This window comes from Meleagris gallopavo, chromosome 1 (genome assembly GCF_000146605.3).
Source record: "Meleagris gallopavo isolate NT-WF06-2002-E0010 breed Aviagen turkey brand Nicholas breeding stock chromosome 1, Turkey_5.1, whole genome shotgun sequence".
Lineage (NCBI taxonomy): Eukaryota > Metazoa > Chordata > Aves > Galliformes > Phasianidae > Meleagris > Meleagris gallopavo.
Genome location: NC_015011.2, coordinates 161,893,238 through 161,914,870, shown reverse-complemented (window position 1 = coordinate 161,914,870; position 21,633 = coordinate 161,893,238). Strand labels below are relative to the sequence as shown.

The window sequence follows — 21,633 nt, the reverse complement described above, 5'->3', positions numbered from 1 at the left end:
TTGGAATGTACAGAATATGAGGTAAAATTAAGATTACATTAAAAACTGTCTTCAATGCAGTCATACGCACTGAGGCTCAAATGGCAAATACACTATTAAATGACTATCAAAAATAGGAGCTCATTTGGATTTGACTATGAAAAACAGAAGTCACCGCAGCTTCACTGTAGTAACAAATCTTTACCATTTGAGACATTCGACCGTAAGAAATCTCTGGGCTGTTCCACTCAACCGCGTGCGTACTGCCAAACGTGGCACCGGGGGGAGGGCTCTAGAAAACACCTGTTGTCACTGTGGTCGGGGGAGGAATCGGCCTGGACATCAAAATGACAGGTTGGAAATCAAATGTAAACATACAGTACATCTCAAAGACAGATCATTCCGTTCACTTGGAGGCCAAGCTCTTCGCCATTGCTTTTTTTTTTTTAAAAAAACAAAAACAAAAACGAAACGCAGCAACAGTTTTGTACAGCACAGCTCATTGGACGTATAAACAAGTACGATACATGCCCGCTCTAAGGTACGAGAAAGTCTTCAGAGATCTTCAAAGCACGAGACAGAGGTTCCTTTTTTATTATCATTAAGACTGACAGAAGTGTTTAATACCATTAAAAATGCTAAACTGAACGCAACTAGGAGTCATTAATGATCCACTATCTTGTAACTCAAATAAATTAAAAGTAGCTAATTACAAAGTGTATAACAAAGAACGTAAGTGTGGTGAGACAAGAGTTTTCAAAGATAGATTCACTACAAGCTCTGTGTCACTGGCAATCATCGACATCCAGCGAGATGTTCCATGGGATACTTGATAGAATTCAGTCTGGTCATCCAAGAACTCACGAACGCAAGCTCACAAAACATTGATGAGTTATGCAATTGCAAAGTGCTCTAATGCGACATTAACTACATGCAGTTAACGATTTGGTACAGTATCCAAAAAGAGACATTACATTAAACATTAGGATCTCGAGAAAAAAGCAGCTTTAAGTTTTCTGGTGCAAATTACTACACTTCGTCTTCTGATTTGGTGCCCCAAAGGAAGAAAGAAAAGAAAAAGCAAACGAAAGGCAGTGCTGGATTCTGGTGGATATGGCAAGTGAATGTCGGGGTAACAGCAAAGATTCAGAAATGAATTTTATCTCAAAAATCTACAAACTGGCCAAACTGGAGGGCACAGACACCTGTATAAACTGCATCCGATCAAAAGGTCAACTTCAGAACGAGTTTTCAATTTAAGTAACAAATCTAAAAAGTTCTCTCTCGCTTTCCCTTCTGGATTCGTAAGAAGAGGCATTTTTATGAGTAAACATCAAATCCTGGGGGGAAGATAAACCACTTGTGCCATCCCCTCGCAGTCTTTCCAAGACATCTACTTGCAGTGAAGAACTCCACATTTATCGGGTAAGAAGCTTCCTTCGTGCACACTCTTCCATCCAGTTTATTATTTGCTGCCTGAGAAAAGCCCCTTCCATTTTTCATCATAAATCCTGCCTTCCAAATATTTAAGACAAATGAGGAGGTAGAAATACAGCGCTAAATTGCTTTCACAGCATCAGATTAATATTGTATACAGCACAAGTTTGTTAAGAGTAAGTTTTAAATGCGTTCTACACATTCTTCCCTGTTACGGTAGTAACCCTTACAAGTGTGGGCCAGGAAACCATTTCTACACTCGTGTTTACTGGTCAAACCCTTTATGTTAAGCACTGCTTGCCCCATATGAAGTTTGTACTGCAAGAAGGCATATTAAAAAAAGATTGTATTTCAGTGGCTTGCATTCTAATAACGTGTGTCAGCCTACACCTACCAGTAAGCATTTTAAAGTGGCTGAAAGGGTTTGCATCAGTCCCAATGCCGGTGCTAAATGCCTGTTTTTGTAAAAGCAAGAGAACAGAATTTTTTTTAGATTATGAGAAAGTAAAATGTAATGGGCAGCATTCTAAAATAAATCTGTTTTCTTCACTTTATTACAAAGTACTGAATGATAACAGCAATCAGAATGGAAAAGATAGCAAAAAGTGCAAGAATGACAGCAGCACACACTTGGTCGCTCTGTGACCATTGTGTCCTTGTGGTTTGCACAGTGTCCTTGTTGGTGCTTGTCGGTGGTTCAGTCCTCTGAGAGATGAATAGCACTGGTGAGCTGTAGGGGCCTATCAGGTCCTGGTGACCCGATGTCTCTTGGCACTGGCGAATGGCACATGCACGGAAACGATATTCACAGTTCAGCTGGAGGCCTGTGTATCGGAATGAGCAGTCCGGACCCTTATAAATCTGTCAGTAAAGAAAAGAGGATGCATCGAGTAAAAACGCCACACGTACGTATATGTACCTCAACACGCCTTTCTTTATGAAGACAGGATGAGAGTTGAGGCAGTTCAGCCTGGAATAGGCTTGAGGAAAACCTGAGAGCGGCTTCTCAGTATTGAAAGGGGGGCCGTAAGAAAGAAGGGGACAGACTCTTTAGCAGGATAGGACAAGGGAAAATGGTTTCAAACCAGAACAGGAGAAATTTAGACTGGATATAAAGAAGTTTTTTACAATAAGGGTGGTGAGGCAGTGGTTGCCCAGAGAGGTGGTGGATGCCCCATCCCTGGAGGCACCCAAGGTCAGGCTGGAGGGGCTCTGAGCACCTGATGAAGCTGTAGCTGTCCCTGTTCACTGCAGGGGAGTTGGATCAGATGGCCTTTAAGTGTCCCTTCCAAGTCAAATGATTCTGAGGCTCTGGGGACCTCACTGCAGACTTCCAGTACACAAAGGGAGCCTACAGGAGAACTGAGGAGGCAGTCTTTATCAGGGTGTGCAGTGATAAGACTAGGGGTCATGGTTTTAAAGTAAAAGAAGGTATATGAAGCATTAGAAAGAAATTATTCACTATGAGGGTAGTGAGGCAGTGGCACAGCTGTCCAGAGAAGCTATGGGTGCCCCATCCCCAGAGGCACTCAAAGCCAGGTTGGATGGAACCCTGGGCAGCCTGAGTTGCTGGGAGGCACTGCCCATGGCAGGGAGTTGGAACTGGAAGGGCTTAAGGCCCCTTCCAACCCAAGCCATCCTGAGATTCGATGGTGAAGGTAATTGTGTTCTCAGCCAAAGAAAAATATACAAAAAAGCTCACAAACACAGTTTCAATACAAGAAAGTCTCCAATATCTTCCATGTAGCACAGAAAAAGAACGACAGATTCTTTCAACGCATGATGAAGACATATTAAACTCTGTTGAAATCTGCAATGTTAAGTGACCACTTGAAACACAAATACCAGACCACAGGATATAATCTTCCATTTCCTAATATCTAAAATTGTATCACAAGATTTTAGGTAATTAACTACATGAAGCTACTTCATTCATTAAATCTAATCCAATCCAAAGTACTTTGCTGTAGTTAAGATACCATGTTTCAAATACTGTCATTTAGCCCAATAGGCATTATATTAGGAAAGCCTAAAGGAGTCTGTTCTGTGATTCATCATTTCAAGAGACCCCAATACAAAGATGACTTTCCACGGGTGTCTCAATTGGTTCATAAAATCACAGAATGGCCTGGGTTGAAAATGATCACAATGATCATTCTGTTTCAACCCCCCTGCTATGTGCAGGGTTGCCAAGCACCAGACCAGGCTGCCCAGAGCCACATCCAGCCTGGCCTTGAATGCCTCCAGGGATGGGGCATCCACAACCTCATTGGGCAACCTGTTCCAGTGCGTCACCACCCTCAGAGTGAAAAACTTCCAGCTGGTTGTTGGTGTTAACCACTTCTTAGACTCCCAGAATCAGCATGGAGTGCCTAATTCAGCTAAACCTATGAAAACGCTGGTTTTCCATTTTAAATAATTTGCAGCCATGAAAGGCCCTGTAAAAGTCAACAAAATCTCATGTGGGCCCAATTTCTATTTGTAGATGTATCAATAAGAACTAAGCTGATATTCGCATAGCTTGGTAGAATTTGATTTTTCTGCTCAAAATCTTTCATCTTTTTTCTTTCCAGTATCTGGATTTCTTTAATTGGTAGAAGGATATAGAAATATCACATCAGTTGTTTTGCCTACAGCTATTTTATTGTTAGACAGTATTTTACAAGTGCAAACTTCCAACCATTCAATGAAAGATGCAGGAAATCTGTTCCGATTTTGCTGTGTGAAGTTATTGTTGTGCCTGTGGCTACCAATGAACTCAGCGCTCTGACAGCCAGGCAGCTGAGTGTTACTGGAATCTATGGTCTGGAAACTCTTGGAAAAAGTTTTTCTTCATCTCAAAATTGTTTGTGTGCAGAGACAGAGCAGGTCATCGAAAGTGCAGCTTCTCAAAATTCCACTGATTTATATTGTATATTCGGTAGCGAGCAATGAGGCCACATAAACACACCCTACTCTGAGCAGAAGCTGGCCAGTATTGTGATGGAGAAAAAGAATAGGCTTTCTTAATTATGTTAACAGTAAAAGGAGGACTAAAGAAAATGTTTGACTGCTACCTGATGACGTTAGTCACCTCACAAACAGGGACAGAGGTCTAGCAGAGACATTTAATGCTATCTTTGCCTCTCTCTAATGTGAATGATGAGCCCTGGACCTCTGGAGCTTTGGTTTGGAGAAACACAATTTGAGGAGTGACAAGCTCCTGGCTGATGTTGAACTTGAGTGGGATTGGCTGCTGTGACTGAATGAAGTCTAGGAGCCTGATGAGATGGGACTGTTTTTGAGGGTGGATAATGATAAGACAAGGGGGAATGGTTTTAAACTGAGACAGGGGAGGTTTAGGTTAGATATCAAGAGGAAGTTTTTCACTCTGAGGGTGGTGACGCACTGGAACAGGTTGCCCAAGGAGGTTGTGGATGCCCCATCCCTGGAGGCATTCAAGGCCAGACTGGATGTGGCTCTGGGCAGCCTGGTCTGGTGGTGGGTGACCCTCCACATAGCAGGGGGGTTGAAACTAGATGGTCATTGTGGTCCTTTTCAACCCAGGCCATTCTATGATTCTATGATTCATTCTAGAGTACTCGAAGAGTTGGACAATGTTACTGTTACTTCTTTGGGTATTTATTTCAGTGGTCTTGGAAATCTGGAAAGACCCCATTTTACTGGAAGCTTGCAAATGTTATTCCAGTTTTCAAGAAGGGAAAGAGGATTCTAGTAATTACAGGTCTGTCAGTCTCACTTTGGTGCCTGGTAAAATTATGGAGATTATTCTGGGAGGTGAAGGGACAAGTGGCTGGAGAGCAGCCCTACAGAGAGGATTCTGGGAATTTTGATTCATGTTGACTCTCATTGAGCTCACCAATGTGCCCTGGTGGCAAAAAAGGCAGGGCCATATCCTGGGATGCATTAAGAACAGCAGAGCTAACTGGCTGAAAGGAATTACTGTCTCACTATAACCAGCATTGGTACAGTCCTACCTCGAGTACTGTGTAAAGTTTTGGGCTCCACAATATAACGACATCAACATATTAGAATGTGTTCAAAGAAAGGCAGTAAAGATGTTGAAAGGCCAAGGTGGCATAGCATGACTTATGCAAAGTGGCTGAGGATGACTGGTTTGTTCAACTGCTGTCTAGAAGTTCCTCACAAGACGGAGGTGCTGACCTCTTCTCTGTGGTGACTGGCGAGAGGACGTGAGGGAATGGCTTAAAGCTGTGTTAGGGAGATTTCAGATGGGATACTAAGAAAAAAGTTCTACACTGAAAGTGTACTCTGACACTGGAACAGGCTTTGCAGGGAAGTGGTCCTGACCCCAAGCCTGCAGGTGTTGAAGAAGCACTGTGATACACAGCTTAATTCTTAGGTTGCCCTTTGTGGAGTCGGGAGTTGGACTCTATAATCCTCATGGGTCACTGCCAACTCAGGGTAATCTATGACTGTTTTACTCTAGCTACAGCTATGCCAGCTGACATAGGTTCTCAGCTTCTTGTCCCTCGTGCTTTGCCACAAGCTACCTTCCCCTGGCAGGAGGTTGGAACTAGATAATCTTTAAGATTCCCCTCCAACACAAATCATTCTGTAATTCTATGTTTCCTACCTCAGATTGTTTGCTGGGGTACTTAAATGATTATTACATAACCCTTTTAAGAATCTGATGTATACACCTTAAATAGTAGATTATTAACTCATTTTGTCTGAAACATGGGGAGCAATGACACGAGGAACTCAGTTGGGAAATTTCTGCAGGGAAGTGGTAGTAAACACCAGAGAGTTTACGTCTCTCCATGAGGCAGTTTGTTTTCTGTCCATGTCAAAGAAAATTCTTGCCATCACATTTAATTACCTTGAAGGCTGTTTCCACCGTGTTTACCTCTTGACTGCTCCAGTATTAATTTCTGAAAACCAATCTACTCATTTTATTGCAATTTACTGTGCTAATCTCCTCTGGAAAGGTGAAAGGAACCATATACCTTCAACTGTAACCTTTATTTTCTTGTCCAGTTTATATGGCAATGCACATCGCTTATTAAAGCATTATTTGAATCCATCTCTAGAAGCAAGTACACAGATTATGCCCTACTTACATATTTAATATTGCATTTACAATTTTAAAGTTACCATAAATTTGACATTTAGAGGTCCCTTCCAACTCTAAAGACTCTATGATACTATTGATGCCCTGTCCCTGGACTTTCAAGAAGAGGCTGGATCAGGCCCTGGGCAACCTGATTTAGATGTGGAGACCCTGTTGATTGAAGGGGAGCTGGACTACATGACCTTTAAAGTTCCCTTCCAACTCTAAGCTTTCTTTGATTCTATAAAGAGTGTTTACATGGCAAGATAATAAATACCTTGGATTACAGTTCAGAGTGTACCGAAAAAAATAACAAATGGACACAACAAACATAGCACTGCACTAGAATCACCATCATCTAGGTTGGAAAAGACCTTCAAAATCATCAGCCTAACCTACTGAGTCTCATCACTGAACTGTGTCCCTTAGTGTCACATTTCCACATCTCTTAAACAACTCCAGGGCCAAGGATTGCACCAGTTCCCTGGACAGCCAGTTCCAATGCCTGACTACCCTTTCTGAGAAGAAATTCTTCCTGATATTCTATCTAAAACTCCTCTGGTGCAACTTGAGGCCACTTCCTCATGTCTTATCGCCTGTCACCTGAGAAAAAAGACTGGTACCCTCCTCTCTGCAATCTTCTTTCAGGTAGATGTACAGAACAATGAGGTCTCCCTTTAGCCTCCTCTTCTCCAAAAGTTATGATAAATGAAAATATTAAACATCTATAACTTACTGAAGCACAAGCAACACGTATTTAATACTGGCCTATAATAAAATCATAATATATTTGTGTATATATTTATACCAGAACTAATTGTGTTTTCTTTCTGGCAGGAAGCCTGCTTGCTTAATAGTGTGAAAGAGAGTTTAGAAGCCTAATTCCATGTCAGTTATCAGGCACGCTCTGGAAGATACAGCATGCCCTACTACTGAAATGATCCAAGGATAAGAGTTCTATGGTTCATTCTATGATTCTATGAAAATATACTTCATTCTAAAAACAAAGAGAGACTACTGAGGAATACGCAGTCCCCATATTCCTTCCTGTAAGAGCACAGAGAAAATAAGAATCTTGTTGATTTATCCATTTAGGCATTTATATAGCACCATTCTCAAGAGTATCTGGATTCATGGAGTGAGAAATGCACAAATGGCTCTGGGCAACTCGGTCTAGTGGTTGGTGACCCTGCACATAGCAGGGAGGTTGGATGAAACTAGATGATCATTGTGGTCCTTTTTAACCCAGGCCATTCTATTGAGTTATATAAAAACCAAGTTTTCCTTCACCTGGATGTTTATACTGCATAATTAGGGGTTCATGGTTCTCTTTGAAGAGGCATAACTTACAACATCAGACCTTTCAAAACATTGCTGACTGTTTTCAAACAGCTTAGTGCAAAGATAACTTTTTTTGTGTGTCTCAATTCTGTACCATTTTTCTGTTTTCTTTTTGCCATCTCTTCCCATTAGCAGACAATTCTGTCACCACTTGAGGTGTGAAGCTGTGTTTAGTAAACCTCAGTGTAAAAGCAGAGAGGCTGCAGCTTATTACCATATTACTTGTATCACTTTTGTCTATGACAATAGTTTTAGGAAATGCTACCTTCTGCTATTTAGTAACAGAAAGCATGGTGACTAGCACAATAATTTTAAACAACTTAATCAAAAGCAGGAATTGAAGACACATATAATAACTCAAATGCATCGTACCTGTTTGAATTCAGAGTCTTTTCCCACCATGACCTGAAGGCAGTAAATAACCGGATCGCCCTTCATGGGCTGCAGAACCTCCCATGTGATTTCACAGGTGTGATCGTTTATTCTCTCTATCCTTGGTGCTGAAGGAAACAAATCACAAAGCAACAGCTTAACTCTGCTTTCTGTCACTTAACATTACATTCTCATAATTTGTAAAGATCTGTACTTTACGTGTGATTTTTGACTTAGAAAAAGAAGAGATTCAGATTAAAATGTACTCTTCCAACACTTCCTGGAACAGACTAGCGATGCTTTGGTCTCTTGCTAGCTAAGGTATCCTCTGACAGAATATACTAAAACTTATTCAAGAAAATTAGGTGCTATGCCTAAAGATATTCTACTATTAGAATTATCAGAATCCAGTAATTATTCTACTATACATACTAGAAAGAACTTTCACATCAAATTACTTAAGCAGCCTGGCCACTCTCTCTCCTGGTAAGCAAGGATTTTACGTACAAGCATTCTTGTGTCAAAGAATGCATAAACTATCTTGGTTTGGGAGCAAATGTTTTAGGCTTTAGGCAATTACCTTAAAAGAGCATTACTTTACTATCCCTACCTGCATTTTGAAAACGGCTTAGCACTCTACATACTCCAAAAGTAACATAAATACTACCACAATCAACTTGCCATCTTTCAACACTTCCCATGCTCACCACAACACTCAATGCCTCAAACAAACAAACAAACAGGTAGCAGCATCTTTACCTTTCAAGGCAGCTGGAACAGATTTGGGAGTAGTGAAAATATATTCTTGAGAAAGGGGACCTTCACCAGCTTCATTACACGCCTGAATACAAAATTTGTATGATGTTGACTCACTGAGTCTTTGTACTTTGTATGTATGACATGGTCCTCTGTATAAGGATACAAACCTGAAAATGGAAAGGGGGGCTGAGAGTAAATAGAGAGCCGGAGTACTGTCTTGTAATTTATTCCTATAATTTCCCACAATCTAATGAAAAACCAGAAATACTTAACTATTAAACAATGAACTCATTTTCAAGAGTAGGCTTTTGTTTCTTGTGACTGTGAAACAAAATCTCTTTCAAACACAGAATACCATAGACTTCCTCTTGACAAAAATGAACCTAAGCATTTTCAGACACCATTCTGCACTTGAAATGGGAAAGGACAGTAGTTCTCTCCCTCCCAACAATGCATACTTTCCTTTTTTGAAAAGTCACTTAAATTTGAAAATTAGGCTGAGCAGTTTTTAGCTGTTTGCACCTTTGCAGCTCTCCCTTACTACACTTAAGAAGGGATCACAGATCCAACAGCTCTTGTACATCACTGTTAGATGTAGGTAAATGATGATGCTCAAATGTGAGTGGAGGCCTGAATTTCATTTGTGTGCATACCATGTACCATTTTGATAGCTCCTGTAGACAGACCGCTTCCCTTCATGTTGTAATTCTGACAAAGACTGATCTCAGCAGCTCAAATTCTATTTTCAGTTTTGGCATTCCCAGAACACAGCAGAGATTGATTTTATGCTGGGGTTATTCTCTACTTTCTTTTCTTTCTTTCTCTCCTTTTTCTTTTTTTAACATAAACTGTACCTGTACAAGATCTAGACTTGGGTAATAGCAGTAAACACTTTTTCAGTTGAGAGTCTCATTTCTCTTCCTTTTTACAGCACAGCAATTTCACCTAGCAGATCTCTTTTGTGACATAAAGCTACTCAGGGATTCACACATGGTACACAGTGCAGCAGGACTATCTGCATGACTGCTTAGGCAGAGGTCTTCACTGTACCATCTCAGCTTATGTTCAGACTTCATGCTGATGAGAAAAGATATCTCTTAGAATAATAATTTGTACTGTATGATACTCTTATTTTCTACTGGAAGTAATTGCACATAAAGACAGCAGAGAATGGAGAATCTATCCCTTTCAATATCAATTAGATAACATTTACAGGACTAATTAGACTAAATACTTTAATAAAATACTAAAAAAAAAAGTGAGAAAAGAGAGGAGTATGCCAGTACAAAGCATTTCAGTAGACTCTTACTATTGAACTGTAAATAAAAAAGCTATGAAGTTTTTCATCTTGCGCTTTGCAGCACTAAACACTACAGAGCTTCTGCCTTGCCATATGAGAAGACCTCCAACTGCCCTTGCAAATTAAGCCAAGCAAAAGGAATTTTGCCCTTTGATACTATCTCCAAGCACCAAACCACGATGAAAGAGCAGACAGATTAAGGCAATGCCAAAACTAACCTTCCATTCTTATCCTCCATTTGAAGGTGGTACAGAATGGAGTCAGTTAACGCTTTTGCAGTTCCCTCTCCCCACTTCAGCTTGAGAGTCTGAGAACTGTATGCAACACACTCCAGGCGAGGAGGATCCGGGGGGAGAGGCTTTGTTTTCAGTTTTATGGTGTGGCTGAAAGGTCCTGCTCCAAGGCTGTTAAGGGCTTGAATTCGGATTCTAGTATTTGAAAAGAAAGTATAAATTAACTTGAAATTAGATTTAAAAAAGAGCTGGTTATATCCACCAGTTGTGATCAAGAGAGAATAATGGTACCTTACAGGCAGTACTTTCTATGGTGAAGAATTTTTTCAATATTGTGCTCTTATAAACTCTCATGAAAATGCAGGAGTGTCACTCTCCTTGCCAAATTTTAAGGGAGTTAAGCTGATTCAAAATTAAATGCATTCGTGTATTTGCATCATAAACATTAGGGCAAAGACACAAAAGCTACTCAAGAATGGTTCATCTTTCTGACCCTGCAAGGCTTTGTAGCAAAATTTTTGATGGCCAAGTACTATAGAATTTGTATTTCTCACCCTGGAGAGATGAGAGGATGAAAAAACACCAAAGAAACACCCCCAAAATATACAAATCCATAGCTTTGGCTATTTCATCAGCTGACTTTGAGAATGACTACAAGAAAGTTTTAAGCACTTTCCTGAACAGAGCTGGTTCATGTGAAAATAAAGGGATAGTGTCCAGCTCCTTCTCTTGCAAAATGCTGTCTTCACTGCTGATGTATCTCCAGGTGCCTGCAGACATTTTGGGTCTGCTTGAAATGGGAAAGGGGTCAATGAGAAGTTGAAGGTCACATGGCAGAGGGCTTTGTAGAACTCGACATTCAGGGATAATTTTTATTTTTCAGGGAACTCAACAGAAAAAAATGTTGGCCAAGAAATTTGTTTCCAAAAAGAAAAAAACAGAAAAGAGAAAAAAAAACAACTGATGCCAATCTACAGATCTCACAGGTAGCCATAGATAGCAATGTTTGTCTAATCTCATTTTTCAAAGACTAAGGTTCACGTCTGAAATAGTATCTAGGTAACTGGAAAAAAGTAATCACAGTCATTCCATTCTAAAACAATCAACCACACAATTTCAAAACACTGGAACAGAAATGTGTGTGCAAGTTTATGAATAAGTATCTCTCCTTCCCTACAGTAACATTTAACATTATGTTAATTTATTATAGCACAGAACTAAGAACTACATGCAGTTTTTTATTTGGACAGAGATGACAGTCTAGGATGTATTCTGTAAAAGCACTTTTGTGGGTAGAAGTGCAGAAGTGTCTCTACAATAGAAGCTTCTCTGTTTTCAGTTCGTTGATATGGAGAGCAACAGCTCTTTGTTTGCCAACATTATTACTAAATAATTATGAGGCAAGCGAAAAGATTTTAGTCTTGCATAAGCATTAAAAAGAAAGAAAGCCAAATCTTTAAGGTTACAGAACTATACTGAAACCAGTGTGAGCTTAAATTTTGACTTCAGTGAGACTGATATTCTCCTTTAGGTTTGAACATAGAAGATGTGTGTTTGTAACAAGAATGTAGAGTGCCTTTAGGATCTCTACATTTCTGTTTTTTTAGTAACTCTTATGTCAAACATAAGGGACAATTTTGGTAACTGAAATTCTTCAATTAAATTTTAAATTGACTGATAGATTTCCAAACCAATGTTCTTAATGCTGACTGCCACCCAAATACATGGTATTTCTGCAGAAATGACATTGCAAGATGTGATGAGCTGTTATTAGATCAGACAATCCAGTCAAAGACTGAATATGGTCCTTCCTTGAATGCACTTAAGCTTGACAAACAGATTAGAAGCTATCTCTCTATAAAGCAAGCTGTCCAAAAATGGTTATGAATCTGGACCTGTAATCTGAATTCAATTAAACTGATGCATTAAGAGATGCATCAGATCTACCACAATAAACAAATTAAAATAAATTGTTCTAGAAACAAAATAAAACCAACATAGCTCATCTATTTATGAAGATCATAATTACAGAGCTTCCTTTTACTCCGGGGTTATCTACTAATACCTCTCTGAGCGTAAAGGTAGAGAACAAAAAAATAAATGGAAACAAAGAACTCGCTGCTGCGGAATATACGTTAGACTTTTGAGTAGCTTTGCATAGCGTACCTGTAGGTTGTATCTGGCTGTAAGCCATCTATAAAATAGCTCAGAACCTTCCCAACAGTTATTGGCTGCTTATCTCCAAAGTCTATGCTGTAACCAATGATCTCAGACCCATGGTCACAAGGTTTTTCCCAACTTAAAGCAAGGCATGTGGAAGGATAATAGTGTGGACTTTCCACTTCATCTTCACTTAGTCCCCGAAGACAAGTCACAACTGCAGGCACAGAGGCTGGAGTCATACATGCCACTACTTCACTGAAAGGGCCTGCACCCGCAACGTTCACTGCCTGCAAATGCAAAGCAGACCACGTTTTTATGGCAGAGACAATTCCTGTTTCCAGATTCCACTAGCAAAAGTTTTACATTTTTACCTGAACCCTGCAATAGTATATAGTGGCAGGCAAAAGTCCTTTCATTTCACAGTTGAGGCCAGGCCCACAATAAGAGATCTGCATGCATCCTTCCATACCACCCCATTCCAGTCTGTATTCCGTGACATCAGCTCCATTACTCACTGGAACCTTTAAAATGGATACAAGTAGTTAGAAGTTAAAGTCACTGACTGAAAATGAATAAATAAATAATCAGACTCCAAACTTACTACATCTCTTAGCTTTTTTTTGATTTGTTCCTGTAAAGCAACAAGATCGTAGGCAACAGTGAGGCAGAGAGCTCTAAGCTCCACATGAATGTTACCCTTCTCCTTTTTTTTCCTTGTTTTTATTTTAATACAGTACAAATAAATCTGATTGCATTACTGGCCTTGAGTCATCCATACTTTAAAAACACTATTTATTATTGCAGACCACTTTGTACAAAGTAATTGTGATTTAGTTGCTTAAATACAGAGATGATTAGCCTGTACAATTTAACTTAGGAACCAGAAAAGTCAATGGCAAGAGATGGTCTTCTTGAGAGGGTTATGGAAGCTACAAAAATTTTTGCAGACTGGGTCTATAGTGCGGGGAGAACAATATGCAAACGTGTGCTGCTGCTTGTGAATTCATCTTGCAGAACAAAGGACTCCTCCTCTGAAGCACATCATGGCTCTCCTGAATGGAAACCAGGCTATAACAGAGTGGGAAGCTGAAAATTGCGCACTGTCTTTTTCCAAGACGATGTTGCAAAGCATCTGGGATAGACAGCTATACACCACCACAGACCTAGACTGAAATGCCTCCTCCAGTTGCCTGTTTTTCCTCACTGCCTACTGCGAACTTAGCCTTCCTATTTTCGGGGAGTTTTAATACTACCTCAGAAATAGTCATCTGAAATGCAGTTCCAATCACAGTCTCAACTAAGATATGACATTACAGAAAGGTATCAGTAGTCAACAAATTAATTAAGAAAAAAAAAAGGCCAAAAACACTTTACCACAAATAAAAAAAAAATCTTAGATCATCAGGAGAACTGAAGGAGAATGATGCTGCTGTTTTGGACTAAATATTCCAAGAAAGCAATCATATCAAGCCAACTGTTCCAAGACATGTCTTCTGCTTTCCCCTTCTTTTAAAAGAGGAACATTCCCTACTTTCAGCATTATTCATGTGAAGATAAGTGACTCGATATAAACAGAATTTCAAAGGGTAACATTTGATGTGATTGATAGACCCCCTTTTAACTATTTGATATGCTGAAGGGTTCAGCTGCCAGAGGATTTCAGCAAGCAGGATCTGATACAGACCTCATTAAGTTCAACTAAGGCAAAGGTGAATTCAAAGTCCTGGAGCTAGGATAGAACTGCACTGGGGCTGAGGAGCAAGCTTACCAAAAAAGAACCTGGAGTCCTGCTATGCAAGCTGAACATGAGTCAGCAGTGTGTGCCTGATGAAGGCTTACTACGTACTAGCTGAACTAGCAGAAGAGTAGCAAGAAAGCTGAGAGGAATGATTCCCTTCTGCTTGGTACCTGTGGGGGCTCCATCTCCAGTACTCTGTCCAGTTGTGGGCTCCCCAGTACAGGACAGACACTGACATACTGGAAAAAGCCTGGCAGATGGCCATCAAAAGGGAGGGCACTAAAATGATTATTTGATACCAAGAGGAGTTGGTTAAGGGGAAACTGTTGCCTTAAGCTACTTACTGGGAGGGTACAAAAAAGACACTGCCAAATTCTTCTTGAAGATACTCAGTAGCAGGACAATAGGCAAATGTCATACCTTGTAGTAAAGGATATTTTGACTGGACATAAAGGAAAAAAATCTGCAGCATGACAGTTTGCCCAGAAATAGTTTTGTAAGACTGCAGAACCTTCAAACTTGAAGATATGTAAAACGTGGCTGGACAAGGCTCTGAGAAACCTGATCTAAATGTGAAGTTAGCTGTGTTTTTGAGGAGAGAGTCCAGTCCTACATTAATTATTCTGGGATTCTATAAAGCAGACATCTAAGATTGGCCAAACTATTTCTATCTGAGAGATTTTTAAGAGATTTCTTTAGATTTCTTCATCTCATGGGTGATTAAGGAGGCCCCCCCTGTAACACACCCAGCAGGAAGCATGAACAATGCATTTCAGGTAAAACAAGTTTAATCTTCTTCTGTACAGTTCTGTAACCCACATGATTGACTCCACCTCAAGCCATTGAAGAGCTCTGTTTAAACAGTATTCTCAGAGAGAATCCTTTTTATCAGCCTTAGTTTTTTATCTATTGCATTTTTTTTAAATCAGACATCTAAATACTATGGTTTTCTAGGAAGTCTGAGAGGCTTTTGCTATGTTACTACTGATGCAATTATGTAAAATTAAATCAGCTTATGAAAACAACAAATGTACAACAATCCATGGATGTATCTGCTTTGAGGAAACAATTACATTACAAAAAAAAGAATTAATAAGAGCTTGCATAACTCAAATCAAGCACAGTAGTTGTGGCAAAACTTAAATAAAAGAAGAAAGTAAGACCTCAGGTATCTGTGGGTTTCTAACTCACAACTGTCGTATCATGGTAAGATGGATTACTTCTAAGTTTTTACCTACCAAGCACTGCATACCCAAGTAAGTACGTTTAAAATTAGGATTAAAACACAGTCTAAAGCTTTTAAAGTTGAACTTAAAAATGCAGAAGACATTCACATTAAGACATGTATAGCATTGCATTCTTACCTCCCAGGACACCTGGGCACATGTGGCAGATCTGCACGTCACTTGGGGGGGCTTGCACTGATCTGGTGGTCCAGGTGCTGTAGTAATTTCACATTTTTCCGAATAAGGTCCAAACTATTAAAAAGGGGATTGATATAACTAACTGATAAATAGAAAAATTACTGCTTTCTAAACAGTTTGTCACAGCACAACTGTGTAAGAGCAGCCTGAAAGTTTGTACTGTTCACTTGCAAAGTAAATCTCTGTGGACTGTGGATTGAGGATTTATTTTGGCATCTGACTATTCTCCAAAATAGCTGCAAGACTTGTCTCTATAGCAAATAAATTCAGCACTTCAAACTCTCAAGCAGAAGGATTTGAAAGAACTTTCCTCTCTTTTGAAGTTGCGTGTTTGCTACACCGTAACAGAACACAATTTGTAACTGCCTATTTGTATTTAACTAAAAGAAAGAAAAAGGATTCCAAAAATGCTCCATCTATAAACTGCTCTTTAGGGGATTTAAAATTTAGGTCAGTGCATTAAAGCTTTAAGCTGCAGACCTTTCCACAAACGGCATCAACTGGTGATGATAGCTTTTATGAAGCAAACACTATCAAACAAATGCAAGCTGCCCTGCCTCTGTCTTTAAATAAGGACTTTGGATACGTAAGCAAATAATGCTTGTACTACAGCAACAATTGATTTAAACACATTTAATAACTCAACAAAAAAAAATAGCCTTGCATCTGATAAAACATGACTCAGAAATTAAACTAAATATCAAAAAAACCAGAATATGCTTATTAACATGTTCTAGAACAGCAACATACAGTAATAAAGGACAATCAGCTTACAGAGCTGAATACAGAAAACAGTTTACTATCTTGCTTTACATAAGAAAATTCAAGTTGCAACATGCTTTGATGAAGCATTTAGCATTTCCTAACCTTTTCCCAATGCTATGATTAAGGTATAAGACATAATTTAGCTGTTTTCCTTTCCTTTAAAAATCCCTTCGTTCTAAACTGATGTTTAACTGTTCCCACACAGCAATAAGCTCTCATCCTCATTTTGAAGCCACTTTAAAAATGATTCCTACAAAAGAGAAGATGCTTAATAGCAACTGTACTCTCCTGAATTAATTTCATTTCAGATTGCCTCCTTACCCCAGCCTTGTTAGCTGCTCGCAGTCTGAAGTTGTACATCCTCCCTGGAAGAAGGCTGACTACCGTGCATTCAACATCAGAGCCTTGGTAAACCTCTCTGTGTTCATCAGTTTCTGTCTGAAACATTTCCAGACCATAACAGGTAATGGGTGAGCCGCCATCTACCTGAGGTGGTCCTGAAAATAAGAAAGCAAACCTTACTTAATTTTAACACGCAACATATTTTGATCCCTTACCCTCAGGAACGGTTGTAATAGAATTACCCCAGCGCAGCTGAATTTCTCTTGCTCTTGGTCTACCCTGTAGCCGTGGAGGCTGGCATGGACCAGGAACCACTGCTGGTGTCTGCACCAGTAAAGAATCAGATGCCTAGAAAGGGGAAAGATTAATGAAGACACCTGCACCAAAACAAGCACTATCAGTTATGTTACAAGTACATACTTGAGTTCTTCCATTTCTTGAACCATATCCTCAAATACATGAAAATACTTAGGTGACCTAGTATGTATGTATTGTAATACTTATTTAAAACCTGCTACAGTGATTACACAATATACAAAGTTAACTTTTGCCTTTGAGTTACTGTTATACAAGGGGCTAAAATAATAATAATGAAGAGGTATCTTTACAAAGCTAGTATAGAACCCTGAACTATAAATTGATATGTTAAGCCATTCTCTTCTCCATTAAACTGCAGTTTAACAGTTTCTAAAACCTCACTCCAAGAGCTGCACACTTTTTTCTGTGCAAGAGCCTCTTAGAAAGCCAAGTAGGCAGAAATGTCAAACAGAACTGATTAAGAAATTGAGATTTCGACTTTCTCATTACTTAGTAATACTTACTGTGTAAGTATTTGAAGTGTGCCAAAAAGTACATAGCAACATGCAACAGATGGCATTGTCTATTATGGATGCAGAAAGGAATGAGTCAGCTGTGGTGAGGGGTTATTAGCTTCAGTGTGATACAGAACAAATATGCCTATTTCTGGACTGAAGGTGATAAGCCTTTTAGTTTACAACAGAGATGCAACTTACAGTCTTATTTCACAGCTGCTCTTTACATATGTTCCAGTAGGAGTGCATTAGAAAAATCTGCTGCTTTTCAGTTTCTTTGGAATGTACTATTTCACTGAGCAACAGATGCTAGATAAAAAGTAGAACGTTTCACAGAAAAGTTTTCATTACATCTTTGTTTACTGTTTTTCTGTCAATTTCTGACACTTCCAAGAAGTACTGCAGCTTCCTGAAAGCTACCTCCATCTCAGAGGTTCCTGGGTATTTATTCTAAAATATATTTATTGTAAGAAGGAAGGAGGTTGGCAGATTGAAAATCTTCATGGACATAGGTACCTTGCGGGTAGGTGACCGGAAAATACTCTGCCTTCCTCCTTCCCCTGTACAAAAAGCATGCAAGCTATGGCAAGAACAAAACACAGCTGCATCAGCACTGAAGAAATCTCAATTTATTCTTAAGACAAGGTGGCTGTGGGAAGGACTGTCTTTGCATGAGACTTCTGTATGGCTGAATTTCCTATAGCCAAACTCAGCTGCTTGGAGTACTACACTGATGACGCAGAAAGCACTAAATTTAGTCTGATGTCTTGGGTTAGGACTTAGGAAAGTCATTTTCAATTTAGTAACATGTTGCACAGGGAAAGACATAGTATTTTTTCTGTAAACAAGTAAAATCACTTAAAGCAAAATACACCATCAGAAGAGAATATCTGTATGTATTTCTTAAAGAAGTAGGCAGAAACTTGAACCACTCTGCACCAATACTGGGATTTCTTTGAGATTCTGATAGTGATTTTGTTAGGCACTTCTGTACAATTATTCCTCTGACAGTATTTATTAACTGTTGGATCATGTTTTCTCAAAGATTTGTATTAAAAAACACATTAGCTAATATTACCATGCTCTGCCCTCCTTCCCCAATGCAATACACACGTAAGCGATAAGAACAACCAGGATTTAATCGATCACACAAATGCTCCCTTGCAGCTCCACTGTATATTGTGTCCCACTTGTTTCCTGAAAGGTAAAGAATAAGTGTGCAATGAACCAAGGTGTAATTTACCACACTTCAGTATCCTAGACTCACCAAATGAATGTCTGCTTTGTGTTTATGAAAAAAATAATATTAAAGGCTTGCTTTGCATGTCCTGGAAAAAGGTCTAATTGTTTCAGTTTCCTATACAAACTTGTATAGATCTGCAAAGTCAAACATCTTCCTTATTTGGTATTTACATTAAGTAAGAGAGCATTTATTTTAAAAAAGGTAATTATTACTGGGTCAGCAACCATGTCTAAACATCATAACCAAATAAACAGGAAAAACAGAAAAGCAACACTTTCCATGGAAAAGATCTTTTAATTACATCATGTATATCCACTTTGCATATTGTCACTAGAGCTTAAAATTGATAAAGCTTGTTTCTGTGTTTCTGAATGGCTCAGCATCATCTGGAACACTTTGCATTCTTTCTCTTCAGCCAGATTCTTTAATGAGAACCTCTTCGGCATTCTTCCTGTCACTCTCTGAAACATTACTCTGGTAACCTGAGATCTTTAAATTAAATCTACAACAATTCAACCCATCACAGAAGGCTACGAATGAAATGTAAAGCACGGCTCACTGCATCTGCATGAAAGGCTTAGGCAAACTATTCCAGAAGTGACTAAATGTGGACATGCAACACAATAAGGAAGTGTTGCTGTCTTGCTGAATACAATAAGGCTACTTAAAAGGTTTAGATTTTCAAATAATTTAGTTGGGTATACTTTTATGCCCAATTAAGAAACGTGCATGACAGAACATAAAAGCAAATACGAAGAAAAACTTCTTCTCTGAAGGAGTGGTCAGGGCTGCCCAGGGAGGTGGTGAAGTCACTGTCCCTGGAGGTGTTCAAGGAACGTTTAGACGTTGTACTGAGGGACATGGTTTAGTGGGAAATGTTGGTGATAGCTGGGTGGTTGGACTGGATGATCTTGGAAGACTTTTCCAACCTTGGTGATTCCATGATTCTATGAAAAAAAGTTACAATAAGGGTAGTGAAGCATTGGCACAGGATGCCCAGAGAGGAGGTGGATGCCCACCCAAGGCCAGGCTGAACGGGGCTCTGAGCACCTGATTGTGCTGTACGTGTTGCTGTTGATTGACTGTGGGAAAGCTGGTCCAGATGGCTCTTAAGGGTCTCTTCAAACTCAAACAATTCTGCAATTATGATTCTAAACAACTTTTTCCAGCTACATCACTGTTCCCATTTAGCAGCAGTGAATGGAACGCTGGTGATTCAATCACGCATCCAGCAAAGCTAAGTGGCCCTTTCTTGCCCTTTAAACATCTGAAATACATCATTTGATTTCCAAAACAGAACACGCTTATGTGATAGGTTAAACAGAGCAGCACTTTTGACACAGTTTTACTACATTTTCTTTCTAATCCAGAGAAAGAAAGCTTCCTGTGTACAAGTATCAACATCCTCGTTTTTAAAATTACAGACTCTTGCAATAATATCTGCTATCACATTACATATTTTACCCTTTTCACAATTTACAACTAAAGGTGTGCATACAAAAAAGATCACAGCTGAATGCCAACACATACTCCTAGTTCTTACCATTAGAGCCTTCAGAGATTTCCACAACGTATGTATTTATTGCTGCTCCTCCGTTGTCTTTCGGCGGATCTGTGAAAAAAGCAATATTCCGACTAAGCAGGTTAACTCAAATTGTTTTGTAGCTCTTGGGGAAAATTTTAAAAAGGAAAAATGGTCACCCAACAGGAAATGAATGCTTTTTTTACCCAGTTGGCCATAACATCCTGCATCCTAGTTCAGACAGCTGCAATTCATTCAACTCCTCCACTATCCTAAGCTGCCAAATCATAACCCCACTATCATCTACAGATGATGTGTGACAAGGGAATCAGGCAGCTGGGAGATGCCACAGCAAACATTTCATTTAGGTTGAAGTCCTGTGGAAGGCTGCCTGATTACGGTTTCAGGGTCATTGATCCTAATGGCACTGTAATATGGACTGCAGATTGGAAAAAAGATTCATATTTACAAGTAAGAATATATCAAAATGTTTGAAGGAAAACATGCAAAAAACCTAAATATTCTGAGAGAGATCAGAAGTCAGGAGTTCTGTACTGAGCACTTGAACTTTTAATATAGCAATAGGAATCAAGTTCACTGTCCTCCTTAGGACAATATTCAAGGAAAACATAGGAAACTACAGAATTATCTTTGACATAATCCTACTACTCTTTCTCAGAGCTGACTTAGGGAACAGTAAAATTAAAATACTGTGGGAAAGCAACATTTTTGACAAATATAGAGGCAGTTTAATATTTCAATACAGAAGGGCACTGCTGCTGTAACATTACATTATGTATATGAGGGATGAAAGGATGTTGGCTCTGAGGCAAGCATTACATATCACATCATACTTGCTAAATAGAATAAGATTTATTATATGGCACATAACACTTCTTTGGTTGAAAAATAGCAGTTAAATTACTCCAAATGAAAAATGAAGCATTCATATTAATTATCACTCATGAAAAAAAATAGAAGAGTACTACAGAACCCTTAAAAATTCTTTATATAAGTAGATATTTTTAGGCAGTTTTCTTTTTACAAATTAGATATTTCTAATACAAATTTTACAATTTTACGATACAATTTTACTTTTACAAATTAGATATTTCTATTTCTAATAACT

At 39.1% G+C, this 21,633-nt stretch overlaps 1 protein-coding gene across 1 annotated transcript in view; it reads right to left on the bottom strand.

Annotated features, from left to right (window-relative positions):
• FNDC3A (fibronectin type III domain containing 3A) overlaps positions 1-21,633 on the bottom strand; it is a 49,198-nt gene continuing 27,565 nt past the window's right edge. The window contains exons 13-23 of the mRNA XM_010728806.1: positions 20,526-20,594; positions 18,818-18,936; positions 17,170-17,275; positions 16,907-17,082; positions 15,761-15,874; positions 13,030-13,179; positions 12,662-12,945; positions 10,481-10,690; positions 8,963-9,129; positions 8,204-8,331; positions 1-2,277 (exon numbers count right to left, since the gene is read on the bottom strand). Coding sequence (XP_010727108.1) covers positions 1,963-2,277; positions 8,204-8,331; positions 8,963-9,129; positions 10,481-10,690; positions 12,662-12,945; positions 13,030-13,179; positions 15,761-15,874; positions 16,907-17,082; positions 17,170-17,275; positions 18,818-18,936; positions 20,526-20,594 — 1,838 coding nt within the window. The 3' untranslated portion in view covers positions 1-1,962. The remainder of the gene's footprint in view (positions 2,278-8,203; positions 8,332-8,962; positions 9,130-10,480; positions 10,691-12,661; positions 12,946-13,029; positions 13,180-15,760; positions 15,875-16,906; positions 17,083-17,169; positions 17,276-18,817; positions 18,937-20,525; positions 20,595-21,633) is intronic.